Below are 23489 nucleotides of genomic sequence, written 5' to 3' on the forward strand. Positions count from 1 at the left end.
CCACTAATCCAGTATTTGATTTTCAGCATCTGCAGTCATTGTTTTTACCTCGCTGAGGTGCCTATTCTTGATGGAGGTGCATGTATCCGAGAATGAGACAGATCTAGAATGTAGTCTGTGGTGAGTTTGATGTTGAGATGAAACTCGTTGATATCACTGTAGTTGTTTTAATGACTCCTCCCCCATGAGTCCAGAGGAAGAAAATGTCATCAGTGTACCTGGTGTCTCGTTTTGGTTGGAGTTCCTGAATAGAGAAGAAGTCTTGTTTGAACCTGTGCATGAAAATGTTGGTATAGTGGGGTGCAAATTTGGTCCCTATGGCTGTTCCGTGTGTCTGGATGAAGAACTGGTTGTCAAAGGTGAAAATATTGTGGTCGAGGATAAAGTGAATGATTTTTTTTTAGATTAGATTACTTACAGTGTGGAAACAGGCCCTTTGGCCCAACAAGTCCACAACACCGCCCCGCCGAAGCGCAACCCACCCATACACCTACATTTACCCCTTACCTAACACTACGGGCAATTTAGCATGGCCAATTCACCTGACCTGCACATCTTTGGACTGTGGGAGGAAACTGGAGCACCCGGAGGAAACCCACGCAGACATGGGGAGAATGTGCAAACTCCACACAGACAGTCGCCCAAGGCTAGAATCGAACCTGGGACCCTGGCGCTGTGAGGCAACAGTGCTAACCACTGAGCCACCATGCCGCCATTTGTAGGAAGGTGCTCGGAGATTAGCAGTTGTTAGTGTTGAGTACTGAGGTTGTTGCTGCGATGCTGTCATGTGGGGTTACTGGTGTATGCGGGACGGGCAACAATGCAAAATGGCCAAGTAGAGGCTGATAGCCAAGTTCGGTACCCATGGGGATGGCCTCAACTAGGACCTTGGGTTCATGTCACACTACAGGTGACCCCCTTGCACACACACAGATGGACACAGACACATGGACACTCCAACAAACACGCACACTCCTACTGATCCATACATTCATGCAGTCTCTCATGCTCACGTGTGCACCACTCTTAGATTTATACCCTTTTACACACACACATACACACTCTCTCACAGACACTCACTCTCACTCTCACACACACACAAGTTTTGTGGGCTGAATTTGTACTTGCAGAATTACATTTTACTTTGCTCAAAAACTGCATGAATCCATGTAAAATTCTGTAAATCTATTTTGTAGATTAAAATCAGGCTGACTATTATGGCACAGACAGTCTTACACAGGGCACCTCACACCTTAAATGCATTATCTGGGCTGACACGACACCAATTGTTAAAGTTTTGGGCGGCACAGTGGCTCGGTGGTTAGCACTGCTGCCTCACAGCGCTAGGGACCCGGGTTCGATTCCAGCCTCTGGCGACTGTCAGCGTGGAGTTTGCACAGTCTCCCTGTGTCTGTGTGGGTTTCCTTCCCACAGTCACAGATGTGCAGGTCAGGTGAATTGGCTATGCTAAATTTTCCACAGTGTTAGGTGTATTAGTAGGGAGTTGGGGAATAGGTCTGCGTGGACGTGTTGGTCCGAACAGCCTGTTTCTGCACTCTTAGGGAATCTAATCTAGAGAATGTAACTTTTAAATGTTCTGCAATTTACATATGAAAGAACTGAAAACACTGTTCATTCTAAAAGATGAGAGACTTAACAAACAATCCAGGTCTTTTTCAATCTATAATTTCGGTTACAGTACACTAAGAATTTATAGCAAAAGTTGTCTTATGATCTTTTGCTCCACAACCACCTGATGAAGGAGCAGTCTTTTGAAAGCTGGTGCTTCCAAATAAACCTGTTGGACTATAACGTGGTGGTGTGTGATTTATTTTTCCCCACCCTTAACTGCTCAGTATAGATGTTTGAAAGTGATCTTTGGAGAATACCATTAGCACAATAAATCTCAGGAACAGCAAGTAAAATGAGCTAGAAATACAGCTGTAGCTTGTAATCAGGAATGGTTTATGCTGTGAGCTTAATTAGAAAGTGATGTGCAGCCGACGTGCGCCTGTCCACAGAGGGCAGTGAGTCGGACTTTTATCTCGAGTTCAGTATGAGGGCGTGCCTTCGAGTTCCTGAAAAACTTGGAGGGCGCTTGAGGAAAGGAAATGGCTCCGAATTCCTTTTCACCGCCTTATGGCGTATTTTCGAATAAATATACAGCACTTCACGGCACGCTAAATCCCTCGAATAGGCAATCAATTATCCGTATATGTTCATTTTTTAAAAAACAAAACCTATAGTGGGACTCTCTGGACAGCTTTCAGTTAGTACAGGCACGATAAGCCCAACCTTTAAGGATGTTTCCTCTAGACTTTTTTTTTCTCTCGCCTCACCTCTATCTCTGCCAGCACACTGTCTTTTTCTGCCCTCGTTTCCTTCCCCTCTTGGTCTGCGTTCTCTTTCTTGTGCAGTTTTCTCCCCAATCAGTCCTTTTTCCTCCCCCAGCTTGGTCATGCGGACCTCTCCTCTGACCACTCTCAAACGGAAATCCTTTCAGGCTGCCTCCCAAACACAAGCGCTGAGGTATCGGCAGCGCCGAGCCATCCTCCTGCCGCTCTGACCCTCGCTTCAATAAATGCAGCTCCCAGTCCGGCCACCGCTCGCTCCGCTCTCCCGGAACCTCGGCTTCTTGCGCTCCAGCCACGGGACAGCACCGGACCATGTTGGCCCGGGCGGTCTGGCTGCTGCTGATGCTGCTTCTCACCAGCTCAGGTAACCCCAGCACTCACTCGCTCCGACACCGTTATACAGCGGTTGAGTTAGGAAAAAGGGAAATCTGCTTTATATCGCATTAGTTTGCAATGTATTTATTGTACCAAATTCTATTCTGCTACATTGCAGTGTATTGCAATTCATGCATTTTGCGTTTGTGGGGGGAGGGGGCTCGTATTAACCCGACAAGTCATAGTACTTAGAAATTGCTGGTCCCCTGTGCTGTGTGAGAAGGAGGAGAGATCTAACACTAACCGTAACAGGGCTTTCTAGCTAACACTGACCACGTGTGTAACGGGGTTTTCTGCCTTGAGGAGAAAGTGAGGACTGCAGATGCTGGAGATCAGAGCTGAAAATGTGTTGCTGGAAAAGCGCAGCAGGTCAGACAGCATCCAAGGAACAGGAGAATCGACGTTTCGGGCAGCAGCCCATCTTCAGGAATGAGGAAGGTGTGTCAAGCAGGCTAAGATAAAAGGTAGGGAGGAGGGACTTGAGGGAGGGGCATTGGGAATGCGATAGGTGGAGGGAGGTCAAGGTGAGGGTGATAGGCTGGGGTGGGGGCGGAGAGGTCAGGAAGAAGATTGCAGGTTAGGAAGGCAGTGCTGAGTTCGAGGGATTTGACTGAGACAAGGTGGGGGGAGGGGAAATGAGGAAACTGGAGAAATCTGAGTTCATCCCTTGTGGTTGGAGTGTTCCCAGGCGGAAGATGAGGCGCTCTTCCTCCAACCGTCGTGTTGCCATGGTCTGGCGATGGAGGAGTCCAAGGACCTGCATGTCCTTGGTGGAGTGGGAGGGGGAGTTGAAGTGTTGGGCTACGGGGTGGTTGGGTTGGTTGGTCCGGGTGTCCCAGAGGTGTTCTCTGAAACGTTCCGCAAGTAGGCAGCCTGTCTCCCCAACATAGAGGATTGGGGAGACTACCGTGGCTCAGTGGTATATGAAGTATAAAAGGGCAGATGGTGGCTGAATGGTAACATGGCAAGAGCTGATGCCTATGGGAAGTGATAATAGGAGAAACTCGTAAATAAAGACATAAGAACTTGTACCATTATAGCACTTTTAAGATGGCAGAAGATTGTTGCACAGTGGTGATATCACTGGACTAGTAATCTAGGGGCTCAGGGTTCATACCTGACCATGATTGAGTTTTGAATTCACTGAACAAAATTTGGAATTGAAAGCTAGTCAGTAAGTATAAAATTGCTATCGATGAGTGTCATAAAAATCCAGATGATTCATTAATACTCTTTGGGGAAGGAAATCTGCTGTCTTTATCTATTTTGACCACATGAATGACTAACTCATCACTGCCTTGAAAATGACCCAACAAACCACTCCGTTCAAGGACAATCGGGGATGAACAACAAATGCTGGCCTTGCCAGTGACACAAACACACATTACATGAAGGAATTAATTAACTTTGTAAGTGTACCAGGCATATGACTGGAGCATTAGCAAACAAAACTGACATTGGACTAAATGGAGACATAGTGGGATAGATTTCTAACAGCTTGGTCTAAGAAGTAGGATTTAGCTTGTTGAGAAAAGGAAGAGAAAGAGGCCAAGAGGTTTGGGGAGGAGATTGTAGGGCTCAGGACCTTGATTGACCACCAGTGGTTAAACTCAAGGATGCTCAAGAGGAGAAATGCTAGTATCTCAGAGGCCTGTAGGGCTGGAGAAGGTTACAGTTACAGGAGTTTTAAGAAAGGGCCTGAATTTTATTGATCAAGAATTCAAATGTCTGAACTAAGACAAGTTATTAATTAGGAGCCTATGTCCTACAGGATTTCTGCCAGCTTCAATGCGGCCAGATTGTGGTGGTGTTCTGCTGCCCACTGTCACCCATAATACCCTGCGGTATGCCCTGCTGATGACTAACTCTGTCAATGGAACCAAGTGCTCCTGGATTCTGCAAGCAGCCTCGACAGAGACTCTTGAGTTAGAGGTTATCTCCTACCAGACTGTGTCCTGGACAGATGCCAGCTGCACCTCGACATACCTGGCCATCAAACTGGGACCAACACAAAAGGAAAGGCGGTTCTGTGACCCATTCCAGAGTATTCCTGAAATTGGCAGAAAGCTGGTGTTCCGAGGAAAAGGGACAGCTGTCGTTACCTTACAAACAGCCTATGGCATGAAACAAGGATTTGCTCTTCGGTACTCAGGTGAGTTATGATACATTATAAACCACATTTAGAAATTTTTACAGCCTTCTACATGGAATAGAGGCTTGGTCAGCTGAGTTGGCTGAAAGACTGATGTGTTATGTGGAGCGGTTCAATTCCTGTACCTCCTGAAATTACTGTGAAGGCCCCATTCTCTCAGCCTTGCCTGTTGCCTGAGTGCGGTGACCCTCAGGTTAAGCTCACCATCAGATATCTCAGAGAGCAGCCTGTGTACTGAAGGATAATAGAGTCATACAGCATGGAAACAGACCTTTCAGTCCAACCAATCCATGCCGACCATAAAGGATATTGGAGTGGGAGGGGGAGGATCCAGTTGTTGTGGTCCACGTTGGTACCAACAACATAGGCAAGACTAGGGTGGAGGACCTGTTTGGGCATTACGAAGCACTAGGCAGGAAATTGAAGCACAGGTCCTCAAGGGTCATAATCTCCGGATTACTGCCCGAGCCACGTGCCAATTGGCATAGGGACAAGAAAATTAGGCAAGTAAACACGTGGCTAAGGGATTGGTGTGGGAAAGAGGGATTCCACTTCATGGGGCATTGGCATCAGTTTTGGAACAGGGGGAATCTGTACCGTTTGGACGGTCTCCACCTGAACCGATCAGGTACCAATGTTCTAGCGAAGAGGATAAATAGGGTGGTCAGTGGGACTTTAAACTTCTGAGTTGGGGGGAAGGGAAAGTGAAAGCGACAGGGAGTATGGAGGTAAATGGAAAGATAAGCAGCAGGATAGCATGTTTCCAGGCGGATTTAAAATTGAGGCAGACTGAGAATGCAGAAAAAAGCAAGGATAACTTAGGACATATGACTTCCAACATCACTAATGATAAGAAAGTTAGTATTAAGGCACTTTACCTGAATGCTCGTAGCATTCATAACAAAGCCGATGAACTAATGGCACAGATAATAGTGAATGATTATGATGTGGTAGGCATCACAGAGACTTGGTTACAGGGGGGTCAGGACTGGCAGTTAAACCTCCATGGTTTTTCAACTTATCGAAAAGACAGAGAGGTGGGCAGAGGGGGTGGGGTTGCCTTGTTAGTTAAGAACAAAATTAAATCTATGGTATTGAATGACATAGCGTCGGATGATGTGGAATCTGTGTGGGTGAAATTGAGGAACCACAAAGGCAAAAAAACCATAATTGGAGTTGTGTACAGACCTCCTAACAGTGGTCAGGACCAGGGACACAACATGTACCGGGAAATAGAGAAGGCATGTCAGAAAGGCAAGGTTACATTGATCATGGGTGACTTCAATATGCAGGTGGACTGGGTAAATAATGTTGCTAGTGGATCTAAAGAAAGGGAATTCATGGAATGCTTACAGGATGGCTTTTTTGGAACAGCTTGTCATGGAGCCCACAAAAGAGCAGGCTATTCTGGACCTAGTGCTTTGCAATGAACCAGACTCTATAAAAGATCTTAAAGTAAGGGAACCCTTAGGAAGTAGCGACCATAATATGGTAGAGTTCAGTCTGGAGTTTGAAAGGGAGAAGGCAAAATCTGATGTAATGGTGTTACAGTTGAATAAAGGTAATTATGAAGGCATGAGAGAGGAACTGACTAAAATAGACTGGAAGCAGAGGCTAACCGGGAAGACAGTAGAGCAAAAATGGCAGGAGTTTGTAGGTATAATTGAGGACACTGTACAGAGGTTCATTCCCAAGAAAAGAAAGATTAACCGGGGAGGGATTAGACAACCTTGGCTGACAAAGGAAGTCAGGAAATGTATTAAAGATAAAGAGAGATCCTATAAAGTGGCTAAGAACAGTGGGAAATCAGAAGATTGGGAAGGATACAAAAGCAAACAGAGGATAACAAAGAGTGTAATAAGAAATGAGAGGATCAAATATGAAGGTAGGCTAGCCAGTAATATTAGAAATAATAGTAAAAGTTTCTTTCAGTACATAAGAAACAAACGACAGGCAAAAGTAGACATTGGGCCACTTCAAACTGATGCAGGGAGCCTAGTGATGGGAGATAAGGAAATAGCAGGAGAACTTAACAAGTACTTTGCGTCAGTTTTCACAGTGGAAGACATGAGTAATATCCTAAAAATTAAAGGGTGTCACGGGGCTGAGTTGAGTATGGTTGCCATTACGAAAGAGATAGTGCTAGAAAAGTTAAAAAGTCTTAAAATTGATAAATCTCCTGGCCCCGATGGGATACACCCTAGAGTTCTGAGAGAGGTTGCTGAGGAAATAGCAGAGGCATTGGTTGAGATCTTTCAAGAGTCACTGGAGTCAGGAAAGGTCCCGGATGATTGGAAGATGGCTGTTGTAACCCCCTTGTTCAAGAAAGGATCAAGGCAAAAGATGGAAAATTATAGGCCAATCAGCTTAACCTCGGTTGTTGGTAAAATTCTAGAATCCATCATTAAGGATGAGGTTTCTAAATTCTTGGAAGAGCAGAGTCTGATTAGAACAAATCAACATGGATTTAGTAAAGGGAGGTCATGCCTGACAAACCTGTTGGAATTTTTTGAAGAGGTAACAAGTAGGTTAGATCAGGGAAACCCAGTGGATGTGGTCTATCTAGACTTTCAAAAGGCCTTTGATAAGGTGCCACACGGGAGGCTGCTGAGCAAGGTGAGGGCCCATGGTGTTCGAGGTGAGCTGCTGGGATGGATTGAGGATTGGCTGTCTAACAGAAGGCAGAGAGTTGGGATAAAAGGTTCTTTTTCAGAATGGCAGCCGGTGACGAGCGGTGTCCCGCAGGGTTCGGTGCTGGGGCCACAGCTGTTCGCATTATATATTAATGATTTGGAGGAGGGAACCGGGGGCATTCTAGCGAAGTTTGCCGATGATACGAAGTTAGGTGGACAGGCAGGTAGTACTGAGGAAGTGGGGAGGCTACAGAAGGATCTAGACAGGTTGGGAGAGTGGTCCAGGAAATGGCTGATGGAATTTAACGTGAGCAAGTGCGAGGTCTTGCACTTTGGCAAAAAGAATCAAAGCATGGACTACTTTCTAAATGGTGAGAAAATTAATCAAGCCAAAGCACAAAGGGATCTGGGAGTGCTAGTCGAGGATTCTCTAAAGGTAAACATGCAGGTTGAGTCTGTGATTAAGAAAGCGAATGCAATGTTGTCTCTTATCTCAAGAGGGTTGGAATATAAAAGCAGAGATGTACTACTAAGACTTTATAAAGCTCTGGTTAGGCCCCATTTGGAGTACTGTGTCCAGTTTTGGTCCCCACACCTCAGGAAGGACATACTGGCACTGGAACGTGTCCAGCGGAGATTCACACGGATGATCCCTGGAATGACAGGTCTAGCATATGAGGAACGGCTGAGGATACTGGGATTGTATTCGTTGGAGTTTAGAAGATTAAGGGGAGATCTAATAGAGACGTACAAAATAATACATGGCTTTGAAAAGGTGGATGCTAGGAAATTGTTTCCGTTAGACGAGGAGACTAGGACCCGTGGACACAGCCTTAGAATTAGAGGGGGTCATTTCAGAACAGAAATGCGGAGACATTTCTTCAGCCAGAGAGTGGTGGGCCTGTGGAATTCATTGCCACGGAGTGCAGTGGAAGCCGGGACGCTAAATGTCTTCAAGGCCGAGATTGATAGGTTCTTGTTGTCTAGAGGAATTAAGGGCTACGGGGAGAACGCTGGTAAGTGGAGCTGAAATGCGCATCAGCCATGATTGAATGGCGGAGTGGACTCGATGGGCCGAATGGCCTTACTTCCACTCCTATGTCTTATGGTCTTATGGTCTTATAATCCCAAATTAAACCAGTCTCATGTTCCTGCGCTTGACCCATATCCCTCCAAACTTTCTTATTCATGTACATATCTAAATGTCTTTTAAACGTTGTAACTGTACCTGCATCCACCACATCCTCTGAGTGTTCATTCCACATATAAATTACTCTCTGCAAAAAAAAAGTTGCCCTTCATGTCCTTTTTAAAATCTTACTCCTCTCACCTTAAAAGTATGGTCCTTATCTTGAAATCCCCCACCTTAGGCAAAAGACACCTACCATTCACCTTATCTCTACCCTTCATGATTTTGTAAACCTCTATAAAGGTCACCCCTCAATCTCCTATGATCCAGTTAAAAAAGTCCCAGCCTATCCAGCCTCTCCTTATAGCTCAAACACTCTATTCCCGGCAACATCCTGGTAAATCTCTTCTGAACCTTCTCCAATTTAATAATATCCTTAATGCAACAAAGCTATGAAAAGGATGCAGTTTGTGATATGGACGATGATGCAGTGGTAACTTTCACTTCAGGCTTTTGAATTGTGTGTGCCTTTGTCAATCTGTATTAACTGTCTGTACCTCCCTCACTCTTAGGTGTGTCTCATGTAACCATATTGACATCTGTATCTTTGTGTTCTGACTCACAGAAACAGAAAATTTCAGCACTGAATTAGGCTATTCGGCCCATTGCCTGCTTTGCTCACTGAAACACCTTTGTAAAACTAATCCCACTCTCCAGTGCTTGATCCAAACTTAGTTTTTTTTTAAACTTTGCCACTATTGACCACCTTCAGACCGTAAACTGCACAATTCCATCCATAAGCCTCTCTGCATTGTTACCTCTTTCTCTTCACAGGTGTTCCATGAACCTATCTCTTTGACAGAGGATTTTGTGGTCTGCTGACTTACCTCCTTATGTGGCTTTGATGGTGCTCCTAGGGAAATGCTTTGAGATCCTTTAGGTGCTACGTGAATGTAGTTTGTGTATTTTTCTGTGTCTTGCTCTCTTTTAAAGTGTTTGTCACTAACTGGTATAGGTATGGTTGGTATTCTATTTGTCAGTCAAATGTTCAACATGGTGTAAAGGATGAGGGATCAATGCAGTTTGAGTGATATTAAAATGCCAATTATATCTCTGAATGCACGGCTCTGCTGATGGAATTCCAATCACTTCTTGTTCTCATTCTCAGTGCTTGTACCAGACCCTAATCGGAGAGAAATTGACGCACGAGCCTTGGAGCTACGAACTGTGACTCCATTACCATTAGCAGAGAATGAGCAGGTTGACCTCAGTCAACGAGAAGCTGGGATGTACTCAACACCAACTGGACAAGGGCAGCTGATCATTTCACAATACCCCAGGACATCGAATGTGCAGGAGAGACAGGGGTCTCCCTGGATTCATCAGGTTTCCTGGTATCCCAGACGTCCAAAGCTCCCAGGCATTCTTTCAGGACAGAGACAGAGGACTCAAACCCAGTCACAGCCAAGAGAAATCCCAACAAGAAGAAATTCCAAGTCAGCTTCCAGAATCAAATTTCACCCCAAATCTCTGGGATGTCAAACCCCCCAGGAAAAACCAAAAATTTCACCAAGTCTTACAAGCCTTAAAGTTGCTGCTGTTTCAGAATCCAACACCAGGCCTCATCCTTACCTCACCTCCACTATACAATTGTTATCCTCTTCCAATTCCAGTCTACGCTCACACATCCCCTCCAACCCCAGTGTGCACACCTCACCCCCCTCCCCCTCCAGCCCCAGTGTGTACACCTCACCCCCCTCCCCCTCCAGCCCCAGTGTGCACACCTCACCCCCCTCCCCCTCCAGCCCCAGTGTGCACACCTCACCCCCCTCCCCCTCCAGCCCCAGTGTGCACACCTCACCCCCCTCCCCCTCCAGCCCCAGTGTGCACACCTCACCCCCCTCCCCCTCCAGCCCCAGTGTGCACAACTCACCCCCCTCCCCCTCCAGCCCCAGTGTGTACTCCTCACCCCCCTCCCCCTCCAGCCCCAGTGTATACACCTCATCCCCCTCCCATTCCAGCCTCGGTCCGATACCCTCTGGCCTTCATCCGAGCGCCCCCGCTCCCTCTGGTCTCAGTCCGACACCCTCTGACCTCAGTCTGAGAACAATCTCCCGCTCTGGCCTCAGGTGGAGTGCTCCCTCCCCCTCCAGCCTTGGTCCGAGCACTCGCTCCCTCTTCGGCCCAGGTTGGAGCTCCCCCTCCATTCCATATCGGAGCACCCCAACTCAGTCCATCCTTATTTCAAGCTCCCCCTCTCCATCCAGCCCTGCTCCACGCTCCCTTTCCGCGACTTCACCCCTCACCTTCAGGTCAAACCTTACCTCAACCCTACTACTCAGCCCTCACCTTCCATTCTCTTCACTACCATCTGACAATATCCTTGAGAATTTATCAGGTCCGTCTTCAACATCTCCACAAGAAGACCAAGAAAATGTAATGAGTCAAAGTAGACCGAGACTGAGCAGCCAGTCTGTTGTGGATTCATCAGAAGGAGTCCGGGGTTTATCCTCTGGCTCTTTCACAGAGTCCAACTCAGGCCTGTGGCCACTGACCAGCACAGGGACTGTGGGCCCCACAAAGATCAACATGAGCCAAAAAGGTGTGGATACCACAAGCGATGCAAATACCAATCTGGTCATTACTTCAGGGGGAGAACCAAATGTCTTGCCTAAAATTTCAGGAGAACTTTTAACAAGCATTTCACCAAGAACTGTTCAAAAATCAACAAACCAGTCAGCAAGTAGGAGGACAGACCCTCCTGGAATGGAATCTGAAATGTCTTTGGTCCCAGTTAGTGTTCCGGGTGATGAGGTTTCCCATCACCAATGGAGGAGCAGGCAGCAAGACCATTCGTCCGAAGGTGGACTTGCTCTTTCAGCAGGCTATGAGGTTGACCTAGTGACACAATCTGAGTTACAGGATGAAGTGGAGATTCCAGTTATTTCGACTCCAGCCCATGAGTTTTCAACCCCACTCAGTGTTCTGCAGGGTGTGGTGGAGATGTCCCGGGGGAGTGGTTTTGTGAGCAGGGTGGAAAGATCCAGTACAGCAAGTGACACGGCACAGAGTGAGAGCCAGAGTCAAAACTCCGTTCCGAGTCTCCCTGCCAGCCCTGGAGAGCTTATCACACCTCAGCCAGACCAGGACAGGAAACAGGAAAGTGAATCAGATCAACACTTGCTTTCCTTCTCTCAGCCCACTGACCTTCCTACATCAGAATTGCTCTCCACTCAAAACATAAACACACAATCTCTTGTAAATAGCCTCAAAATAGATTCGGTGGCAGGGTCAGCAAATCCGTTAGAAAACACTCATTCGACATTGGATTTTAAAGGCTCTTCATCAGATTTTGATGGATCTTTTGCCCAAACCTTTGGCCCAGTAGTGATTAAACCGACATCCCGTGCCTGGAACATGTTTGAAATTCCTGAATTGATGACCCATTCTTCAAATCTTCCAGGACAGGAAGTTGCTAATGATGCTGAAACAGATACAGCAGCAGTGAGCTCTGAGTCAGGGCCCACTGCACGTCTCCCTGAAATAGTTTCAGCAGTTAGCTCTCTGAGTGGTGCTGACACAACACAGAGAGCTCGTCCATTGTCGGCAGTAATGGGTGACAATGACCTCGTGTCCACTAAGAAATTCCCCAGATCTTTTTCCTTCACTTCAGGTATAAGTCTCACAGCCATTTCTGATGTTGCAAGTGGAAGTGAAATAGTGTTAAGTGAAGTTACGGGGGGTGGTGGTGATGTTACAGGCTGGGAGACTAAGACTCTGACTGTTAGAGACACCACCATTAAGGATGATAGGAATGTGACGCAATTCACCTTCACCAAAGACAGGATGACCAAGGAATTAGCCAATCACAGCCAAAGGTTAGAGGTTACTCAGAGGGCTGAAAGCAATACAGGATTCTGGATGATTTCTGGCATATCAGTGGCCAAAAAGGACAGTGGCAGAGGGGATACTCTCCGTGACAGTGCTACTGAAATGATGGCTCACACAAAGCCTTCTGAAAAAACCCTTTGGTTTGAGAGAAGAACCATTTTACCACCAAATGTTGGAGTGGAAAATACAGGAAGATCTCCGACTGGACATAATGTTGTATCTAGAGACAAAGTCCCATTGTTCAACCTAAGAACACCTGCACCAGAGTCCATCACATCACGGACAGTAGCGAATGTAAGCTCACTATTTATTGGAGATGATGACAGTGCATCTCCATCTCGGGAGATCTTTCCAACCTTGTCACTCTCAGAGTTGCCAGAGCAATCTTCAACAAGCTTCGAGGAGCCTCTACCCCTGACCAGTGTCAGAGAAACCATTGCGTCAACTTCAAGTAATACCACAGTGTCCAGGGGAAATACAATGTCATTCCCATGTAGCAAATTGGAGCCCCAAATGTCTGACAGCGAGAGGCTGAGAGAGACGTCAGCCACAGCAATGAACCAAACTTTACAGGAGGGAACTGTACTGAACAAACCAGTGGTTACTTCAGGAACACCAACTTTGATCCAAGGATCCTGGAGTGAATTGCAGCTTGATTCCCGAGCCACGGCATCCCCTGCACTCCCAGGACTGACCTCCTCTGTTGTTACAGTGACAGACGTTCCACAGCTTCTGCCATTTGTATCCACCTTTGAGACAGCATCTCGACTATCATCTGACCAGACTGGCACAGGGCATTCGCAAATGCTCAGCAGCCCCTTAGAAACCTCTGGTGTCTCAGATCTCAGGGAAACAGCCTGGCAAAACATTGTGAATTTGAAGGTTACACCTCCTTCACCTCCAGCTTTTCCTTCTGCTGCTGAAGAGGAAGAAACCATTGCAACTGGTGTGGGATCTCCCTCGTCTTGGGCCCTGCAGGTGAACCAGTCAGGATCACAACCTTTTGATGGTTCTCTAGGGCCCAGTGTCACACACGTTGACACGAAGGACCTTAAACATGATGCTGCTCAAACAGTTAAGCCTTGGGCAAACGAATGGTGGCAAAAAGAAATATTGTCAACGTTTGCTACTGTGCACACTGTCATAACAGAGCACTTTTGGACGTGGAGTTGGTCTGATTTAGGGACGTCATCAATCAGTCAAGGGGTAGCGCCAACTTCAGAGTCTTCAGTGCCCCCTGAAGGAACCACACCACATCCAGCAGTTACAATGATACCCAGGTCTATGACCACTTTCAAAGATCCTGCTGCTGTAACACCTGACAGTGACAATAGCTGGACAGCAGGGAGGGATGGCCCCTCTCTATTTTCACCCACTCTCGGAACTGGAACATCAATGTCACCAGTGCCAACGTCTCAGCCACTGCACCTGCCCATCGACACAACGCCACCAGAGAGAGCTGTACAAACTGCAACGCAGCAATATACCCTGGCCACACTCGGAGAGCTGTCGAATTCAGTCCTGTCATTTACTCCAGTGGAGAGACACAAAAGCATTTTCATTGTGGAAAATGAGCTGCCGATGATCAAAGGTGAATTAACCATTCAGTTAGAATGGTCAGAGCTGCTCTCTGACCCCAGGTCAGAGTTTCTCTGTTTATTGTACTGAGTAGCATTGACAATCTGTGTATAGGGCAATCCAGTACAAGTCGTTCCCTGGGAGTTAGATAATTGAAGGCAACTGATGGTTTCCTCAGTTACTTTCAATAGAATTGGCCAATGTGATAGGGTCAAAAGTCAAAATTGGGTATTGTAATGCCGTGGGAAGGTGATGTGATGATTGTGAGTGGTGATGGAAGGCAGGGGTCTGGGGGAGGGGGCAGCCAAAGGTGGGAAGTCAATGTGATAACATTGTCAGAATATGTTAATCCAGATTTGGCAACACTATTCTGCGGATAGTGTGGATAGTATTCTGCGGCACGGTGGCACAGTGGTTAGCACTGCTGCCTCACAGCACCTGAGATCCGGGTTCAATTCCCGCCTCAGGCGACTGACTGTGTGGAGTTTGCACGTTCTCCCCGTGTCTGCGTGGGTTTCCTCCGGGTGCTCCGGTTTCCTCCCACAGTCCAAAGATGTGCAGGCCAAGTGAATTGGCCATGCTAAATTGCCCATTGTGTTAGGTGAGGGGGTAAATGTAGATGTAGGGGTATGGGTGGGTTACGCTTCGGCGGGGCGGTGTGGACTTGTTGGGCCGAAGGGCCTGTTTCCACACTGTAAGTAATCTAATCTAATCTAATCTAATCTAAAAGGTGTACTCAACAATGAAGCCATTTGCACAAACCTTTGGAAGTATCAGGGGATTGATAGTGGGAGGGATACAGTGCATGTAATATAATGTAATGCATGGTAATGGAAGCTTACAGGAAGGCGCACAAAATTTCACACAGCTTTTCTCTTTTGCTGACCCAGTTTATGTTTGACAACAAGAGACAGGATGGAAACTGAGACATGTGAACTACTTTTAGGAACTTTTCTGGACTCTGGGACATTGAAAGCAAAGTCTGGACATCTAGTCACACAGACACTATTAGTGAAACAGCAATATCAATACATTTCCATTGTAGAACCAGGGCTGTCTGGGAATAAAGACAGAATGTTCATTCATGTAGTACCTTTTGTGTCTGAAGATATCCACTTTGTGGCTAATGAAGTAATTCTGCTCTTTTTCACATCAGTGATATGGGATTTGAGAGGACTATTGAACCATTAGCAGAGAAAAAAAGAACTGTAGATTCTGGAAACCAGAAACAAAAACTGAAATTGCTGGGAAAACTTAGCACGCCTGGGAGCATCTGTGGAGAGAAAGCAGAGTTAATGTTTTGGGTCCAGTTAGCCGCCTTCAGAATTTTCTATTGGCTCAGAAAAGATTGGTATATCAGTCAATTCTGAAGTTCTGCAGTGACTAGAAGTTTTGCAGAACAGTCACTAGACTCAAAACATTTACTGTGCTTGTTCTCCAGTATGCTGCCAGACCTGCTAAGTTGTCCCAGCAATTAATGTTTGTGTTTCTGATAAGCCCTTAGTTTATACAAAAGACTGATCTAATAGTGTGATATGGCGACGCAGACTGTGGGAACAGCAGGTATATACAGGCCTCGGGAACAATGGGATATAGAGAGAAGACATTGGGAGCAGTGGGATATATCAAGAACACACTAGAAACATTAGTAAAAGGAGATGATAGTTACGGAATTGGAAATTAAGGAGGGATCATGTGAGCAGTTGAAAGTTGGAGAAATTTGAAGAGCAGGAGTGTCAGTATTGAGTGGTTGCATGCTGGGGAGGGGTGTGGTTTAATCAGGAATATCTCACTGACAATGGAAGGGAAATCATAAGTCCTCAATTTGCTTAGGGTTTGGTCTAAAATGTTGATGTGGAAAAATGATCACAGTTTCCAACATTTTTATCAATAAACCAACCCTGATATTGGACTGCAGCCAGTGTGCAAACTCTAGGCTTCAGTCAGATGTTCCACAAGCCAGTCTGTCTGTCACAGAATATAGTATTTCATCATTTTTGTCTTAGTCAGACCTCTTCTTTGGTTCACTTTCTTCCAAGATTGAATTTTGCTTACAGTTTCTAATACAGAAGCAGACCATTTCATTTAAATGATCTATGCTGATATTTATGCTCTGATAATGTTTCCTTCACCCTTCTCTATCTAATCTGATCAGCATAATCCTTCTGCTCCTTCCCTTTAAATGTATCTATTTGCCTCAACTATGCGACGTGGTAGTGAGTTCCGCATAGTAACTTGTCCAGAGAGTAATCACTTTCTCCTGCATTCCCTATATGCTTAATTATTGACTATCTTGTATTTATGATTCCTGGTTTTTGACAACACTTCAGAAGCGGTAAAGAACTTTGGGAGATCATGAGGTTATGGAAAGTGCACTGAAATATAAATTGGAGACACTGGAAACTGTTTAAAATTGGACTAAAGAAACAAGCAAGAAAAATACAAGTTCTTTCTTGCATTGTGTCATATGGTCACTCTTGTGCCTTGAGCGATGTCTTCTGTGCAGAGTTTAAGCGCAGTCATCTTCCCACAACTTGCATTCATTTAGCAACATTATCATAATAAAACACTCTATAGGAATATAACCCTATCAGAAAATGGACACTATGCTAGGTAAGGACAGTTGACGAAAAGCTTGGTCACATGTAGGTTTAAAAGGAGTCTCTTTGTAGAGGATAGGAAGTGAGGTGAAGAGGTTTAGGGCCTTCACAGCTAAGCAAGGCTTCCTTTATGGAATGATGAAAATTGGAGGATGCAGAAGACCAAATTGGAGGAGTGCGGATTTCTTCGAGGGTTGTGGAGCTGAAGGATATTACAGAGTTAGGGATGGACAAGGCCATGGGGGTATTTGGGCAGAAGGATGAAATTTTAATTTTCTGTCTTTTTCAGAGGGTGTCACTTTGAAGATACCAACAAAACTCATTCTGGCCATGAACTTCACCCTCCAGTTGGGAGATCCAACATCTGATGAATACCAGAATCTGGCCAAGGATTTCACACACAAAGTGAGGTTTCAAAATCATGCTTTTTTCCATAAAACTCCTGTCCCAGTCACTGTCTTGTACAACAGTGTTAGTTGTTTTTAGACAGTGTGACTTTGCTTTTATACAATGTGTTTTGCCATTCCTTCACTTAAAACCTAAAAAGTGTTTTGACAGTTCATAGCGGCTTCTGGGGTGTCCTTCCGGTTTGTGTAGTTACAACAATACTCATTAACTCAGTTAACATCATTAATTGGTTCCTGGAAAATGTGATTTTATTAATGGGGTTTTGCTCCTGGTGGAAGGTCCAGCCAGCAAGTCCATTAACATTTTAAAACTTTTGAAAACATGAAATTGCCAACAAAGATTTATCCAACTGTCAGAAAACTGTGAAAACATGAAAATTGGGTACTCACCAAGCTGTGATGCTTTTGTCTCACTGATGAATGGTATTGGAGGTGGGTGTTACTGGAGTTTGGGAAGACTTTGGGAGGGCTTATTGAGGTGATATTTTGAGGATTTTTTTGAAAGATATTATTAGTTCTTCAGTTCATTCATAAACTGCAATCTACTATCTGTCTTACTATCAAAGTACATCATTGAGTAATCCTCATGACTTTATGCAGGAGCCTTTAAAGGATTCTTTGCAGTAGATTTTTAAGATACATTTTTTCATGACAGCTACAGTTTGTTTTATTTTCTCTCTGTAAAGCTCCCTTTAGCAGTTAACTGCAGTATCAATGCATCTGTTCACTGCACTTATTTTTATAAATCTTTGAGGAGGGAATAAATATAAAGGAGAAACAGTAGGTTTAATATATTTGAATATCCAGAAGTTATTTGATAAGTTACCGCATGTAAGGATTCTTAATAAGGTAAAAGCCGTTGTGTTGGAGTTAGTATATTAGCATGAATTGTGGATTGACTAACTAATAGAAGACAGAAAATTGGGATAAGGGTGGCAATCTGTAATTAGTGGACGACCATAAGGTTTAGAACTGTATTTACAATATATATTACTGGCCTGGATGAGCAATTTAAATGTACCATAGTCAAGTTTGCAGAGAAGGCAAAAATAGATGGGAAGGCAAGTGATGTGGATGACACAGTTTACAGAGGGATACAGACAGGTTAAACCAGTGGGCAAAAGCTTGGTTGATGGACTATTATGTGGGAAATGTGAGGTTATGCACATTGGCAGGAAGAACATAGAACATAGAACATAGAAGAATACAGCGCAGTACAGGCCCTTCAGCCCTCGATGTTGCGCCGATCAAAGCCCACCTAACCTACACTAACCCACTATCCTCCATATACCTATCCAATGCCCGCTTAAATACCCATAAAGAGGGAGAGTCCACTACTGCTACTGGTAGGGCATTCCATGAACTTACGACTCGCTGAGTGAAGAACCTACCCCTAACATCAGTCCTATATCTACCCCCCCTTAATTTAAAGCTATGCCCCCTTGTAATAGCTGACTCCATACGTGGAAAAAGGTTCTCACTGTCAACCCTATCTAACCCCCTAATCATCTTGTACACCTCTATCAAATCACCCCTAAACCTTCTTTTCTCCAATGAAAACAACCCCAAGTGCCTCAGCCTTTCCTCATAGGATTTTCCTACCATACCAGGCAACATCCTGGTAAACTTCCTCTGCACCCGTTCCAGTGCCTCCACATCCTTCCTATAGTATGGCGACCAAAACTGCACACAATATTCCAGATGCGGCCGCACCAGAGTCTTATACAACTGCAGCATGACCTCAGGACTCCGGAACTCAATTCCTCTACCAATAAAAGCCAGTACGCCATATGCCTTCTTCACTGCACTATTTACCTGGGTGGCAACTTTCAGAGATCTGTGTACATGGACACCAAGATCCCTCTGCTCTTCCACACTACCAAGTAGTCTACCATTAGCACAGTAATCCATCTTTTTATTACTCTTACCAAAGTGAATCACTTCACACTTAGCTACATTGAACTCCATTTGCCACCTTTCTGCCCAGCGCTGCAGCTTCTCTATATCCCGCTGTAACCTGCCATATCCTTCCTCACTGTCTACAACTCCTCCGACTTTCGTATCATCCGCAAACTTGCTCACCCAACCTTCTAACCCTTCCTCCAGGTCATTTATAAAAATGACAAACAGCAATGGTCCCAAAACAGATCCTTGCGGAACACCGCTAGTGACGGCACTCCAAGATGAACCTTTGCCATCAACTACTACCCTCTGTCTTCTTCCAGAGAGCCAATTCCTAATCCAAACCTCCAACTCACCCTCAATGCCATATCTCTGTACTTTCTGCAGTAGCCTACCATGGGGGACCTTATCAAACGCCTTACTAAAATCCATATATACCACATCTACCGCTTTCCCCTCATCTACCTCCTTAGTCACCTTCTCAAAGAATTCAATAAGGTTTGTGAGGCACGACCTGCCCTTCACAAAACCATGCTGACTATCCTTGATCACATCATTCTTATCCAGATGTGCATAAATCCTATCCCTTACAATTCTCTCTAAGACTTTGCCCACAACAGAAGTGAGACTCACTGGCCTATAGTTACTAGGATTATCCCTACTCCCCTTCTTGAACAAGGGAACCACGTTTGCTAGCCTCCAGTCCTCTGGCACTACTCCTGTTGACAAAGAGGACACAAAATCAAGGCCAATGGCTCTGCAATCTCCTCCCTTGCTTCCCAGAGAATCCTAGGATAAATGCCATCAGGCCCAGGGGACTTATCTATTTTCACCCTTGCCAGAATTTCCAACACCTCTTCTCTACATATCTCAAAGCCATCCATTCTACTTATTCGTGCCTCAGTATTCATATTGACAACAATGTCCTGTTCCTGAGTGAATACTGACGAAAAGTATTCATTCAGCGCCTCCCCAATCTCTTCAGCCTCCACACGCAACTTCCCATTACTATCCTTGATTGGACCTATTCCTTCCCTAGTCATTCTTTTATTCCTAACATACCTATAGAAAGCCTTAGGGTTTTCCCTAATCCTACCAACTAAGGACCTTTCATGTCCCCTCCTTGCTGCTCTTAGCTCTCTCTTCAGGTCCTTCCGGGCTACCTTATAACTCTCAATTGCCCCTATTGAACCTTCACGCCTCATCTTTACAAAGGCCGCCCTCTTCCATTTAACAAGGGATTCCAACTCCTTATTAAACCACGGCTCCCTCACACGACCCTTTCCTCCCTGCCTGATAGGTACGTACTTATCAACGACACTCAATAGTTGCTCCTTGAACAAGTTCCACATATCAATTACGCTCTTGCCTTGGAATCTACTTTTCCAATCCACACATCCTAAGTCATGCCTCAACGCATCATAATTTCCCTGCCCCCAGCTATAACTCTTGCCCTGTAGTACACACTTATCCCTCTCCATCACTAGAGTAAAAATCACCGAATTGTGGTCACTGTCCCCAAAGTGCTCACCTACCTCTAGTTCTAATACCTGGCCTGGTTCGTTACCCAGAACCAAATCCAGTATGGCCTCACCTCTTGTTGGCTTATCTACATATTGTGTCAGGAGAAGAAAGAAAATTGGGTTGCTGAAGAAGAAGAAAGATGGCTATTATTTAAATGGAGAAAGACTGCAGAAGGTTACAGTGGGATTTGGGAGTCATTGTCCATGAATCACAAAAAGCTAGCATACAGGTTTAACAAGTACTAAAGAACATAAATGAAATGTTGGCTTTTATTTCAAAGGGAATAGAGTATAAAAATACGGAAGCCCTGCTAAAACTATACAGAGCAATAGTTAGAGCATTGCTTTGCAATGAACCAGACTCTATAAAAGATCTTAAAGTAAGGGAACCCTTAGGAAGTAGCGACCATAATATGGTAGAGTTCAGTCTAGAGTTTGAAAGGGAGAAGGCAAAATCGGATGTAATGGTGTTACAGTTGAATAAAGGTAATTATGAAGGCATGAGAGAGGAACTGACTAAAATAGACTGGAAGCAGAGGCTAACCGGAAAGACAGTAGAGCAAAAATAGCAGGAGTTTGTAGGTATAATTGAGGACACTATACAGAGGTTCATTACCAAGAAAAGAAAGATTAACCGGGGAGGGATTAGACAACCTTGGCTGACAAAGGAAGTCAGGAAATGTATTAAAGAAAAAGAGAGATCCTATAAAGTGGCTAAGAACAGTGGGAAATCAGAAGATTGGGAAGGATACAAAAGCAAACAGAGGATAACAAAGAGTGTAATAAGAAATGAGAGGATCAAATATGAAGGTAGGCTAGCCAGTAATATTAGAAATAATAGTAAAAGTTTCTTTCAGTACATAAGAAACAAACGACAGGCAAAAGTAGACATTGGGCCACTTCAAACTGATGCAGGGAGCCTAGTGATGGGAGATAAGGAAATAGCAGGAGAACTTAACAAGTACTTTGCGTCAGTTTTCACAGTGGAAGACATGAGTAATATCCTAAAAATTAAAGGGTGTCACGGGGCTGAGTTGAGTATGGTTGCCATTACGAAAGAGATAGTGCTAGAAAAGTTAAAAAGTCTTAAAATTGATAAATCTCCTGGCCCCGATGGGATACACCCTAGAGTTCTGAGAGAGGTTGCTGAGGAAATAGCAGAGGCATTGGTTGAGATCTTTCAAGAGTCACTGGAGTCAGGAAAGGTCCCGGATGATTGGAAGATGGCTGTTGTAACCCCCTTGTTCAAGAAAGGATCAAGGCAAAAGATGGAAAATTATAGGCCAATCAGCTTAACCTCGGTTGTTGGTAAAATTCTAGAATCCATCATTAAGGATGAGGTTTCTAAATTCTTGGAAGAGCAGAGTCTGATTAGAACAAATCAACATGGATTTAGTAAAGGGAGGTCATGCCTGACAAACCTGTTGGAATTTTTTGAAGAGGTAACAAGTAGGTTAGATCAGGGAAACCCAGTGGATGTGGTCTATCTAGACTTTCAAAAGGCCTTTGATAAGGTGCCACACGGGAGGCTGCTGAGCAAGGTGAGGGCCCATGGTGTTCGAGGTGAGCTGCTGGGATGGATTGAGGATTGGCTGTCTAACAGAAGGCAGAGAGTTGGGATAAAAGGTTCTTTTTCAGAATGGCAGCCGGTGACGAGCGGTGTCCCGCAGGGTTCGGTGCTGGGGCCACAGCTGTTCGCATTATATATTAATGATTTGGAGGAGGGAACCGGGGGCATTCTAGCGAAGTTTGCCGATGATACGAAGTTAGGTGGACAGGCAGGTAGTACTGAGGAAGTGGGGAGGCTACAGAAGGATCTAGACAGGTTGGGAGAGTGGTCCAGGAAATGGCTGATGGAATTTAACGTGAGCAAGTGCGAGGTCTTGCACTTTGGCAAAAAGAATCAAAGCATGGACTACTTTCTAAATGGTGAGAAAATTAATCAAGCCAAAGCACAAAGGGATCTGGGAGTGCTAGTCGAGGATTCTCTAAAGGTAAACATGCAGGTTGAGTCTGTGATTAAGAAAGCGAATGCAATGTTGTCTCTTATCTCAAGAGGGTTGGAATATAAAAGCAGAGATGTACTACTAAGACTTTATAAAGCTCTGGTTAGGCCCCATTTGGAGTACTGTGTCCAGTTTTGGTCCCCACACCTCAGGAAGGACATACTGGCACTGGAACGTGTCCAGCGGAGATTCACACGGATGATCCCTGGAATGACAGGTCTAGCATATGAGGAACGGCTGAGGATACTGGGATTGTATTCGTTGGAGTTTAGAAGATTAAGGGGAGATCTAATAGAGACGTACAAAATAATACATGGCTTTGAAAAGGTGGATGCTAGGAAATTGTTTCCGTTAGACGAGGAGACTAGGACCCGTGGACACAGCCTTAGAATTAGAGGGGGTCATTTCAGAACAGAAATGCGGAGACATTTCTTCAGCCAGAGAGTGGTGGGCCTGTGGAATTCATTGCCACGGAGTGCAGTGGAAGCCGGGACACTAAATGTCTTCAAGGCCGAGATTGATAGATTCTTGTTGTCTAGAGGAATTAAGGGCTACGGGGAGAACGCTGGTAAGTGGAGCTGAAATGCGCATCAGCCATGATTGAATGGCGGAGTGGACTCGATGGGCCGAATGGCCTTACTTCCACTCCTATGTCTTATGGTCTTATGGTCATACCTAGAATACTGTGAACAGTTTTGATTCTCCTTTTGTATGGAAAGATTTATTGGCTTGGATATAGTCCAGAGAAGGTTCATTAAGTTGATTTCAGGAATGGAGGGATTCTTTTTAAAAAAAAGAGGTTGAATGCTTTAGATCTGTACCCATTGGAGTTTAGAAGAGCTTCCTGAATGTGAGCTTTCTGAAACATACAAGATTTTTAGGGGATTTGGAAAGGTAGTTGTTTCCGTTGTGGGAGAATCTAGGATCAGAGGGCATAAT

The 23489-nt window shown here is 45.0% G+C and overlaps 1 protein-coding gene across 4 annotated transcripts in view; it reads left to right on the forward strand.

Annotated features, from left to right (window-relative positions):
- The window catches only part of LOC140464266 (uncharacterized), a 53579-nt gene that overhangs the window by 5052 nt on the left and 25038 nt on the right, over positions 1-23489 (forward strand). For 2 of the 4 annotated variants that reach the window (XM_072559119.1, XM_072559120.1), the window contains exons 1-2: positions 10596-14125; positions 17002-17117. In XM_072559119.1, coding sequence (XP_072415220.1) covers positions 11083-14125; positions 17002-17117 — 3159 coding nt within the window. In that variant the 5' untranslated portion in view covers positions 10596-11082. Of the gene's footprint in view, positions 1-2148; positions 2719-4500; positions 4882-10595; positions 14126-17001; positions 17118-23489 lie in introns of those variants that run through there. The other 2 variants (XM_072559121.1, XM_072559122.1) reach the window with 2 other exon arrangements.

This window comes from Chiloscyllium punctatum, chromosome 40, assembly GCF_047496795.1.
Source record: "Chiloscyllium punctatum isolate Juve2018m chromosome 40, sChiPun1.3, whole genome shotgun sequence".
NCBI classification, from domain to species: Eukaryota; Metazoa; Chordata; class Chondrichthyes; order Orectolobiformes; family Hemiscylliidae; genus Chiloscyllium; species Chiloscyllium punctatum.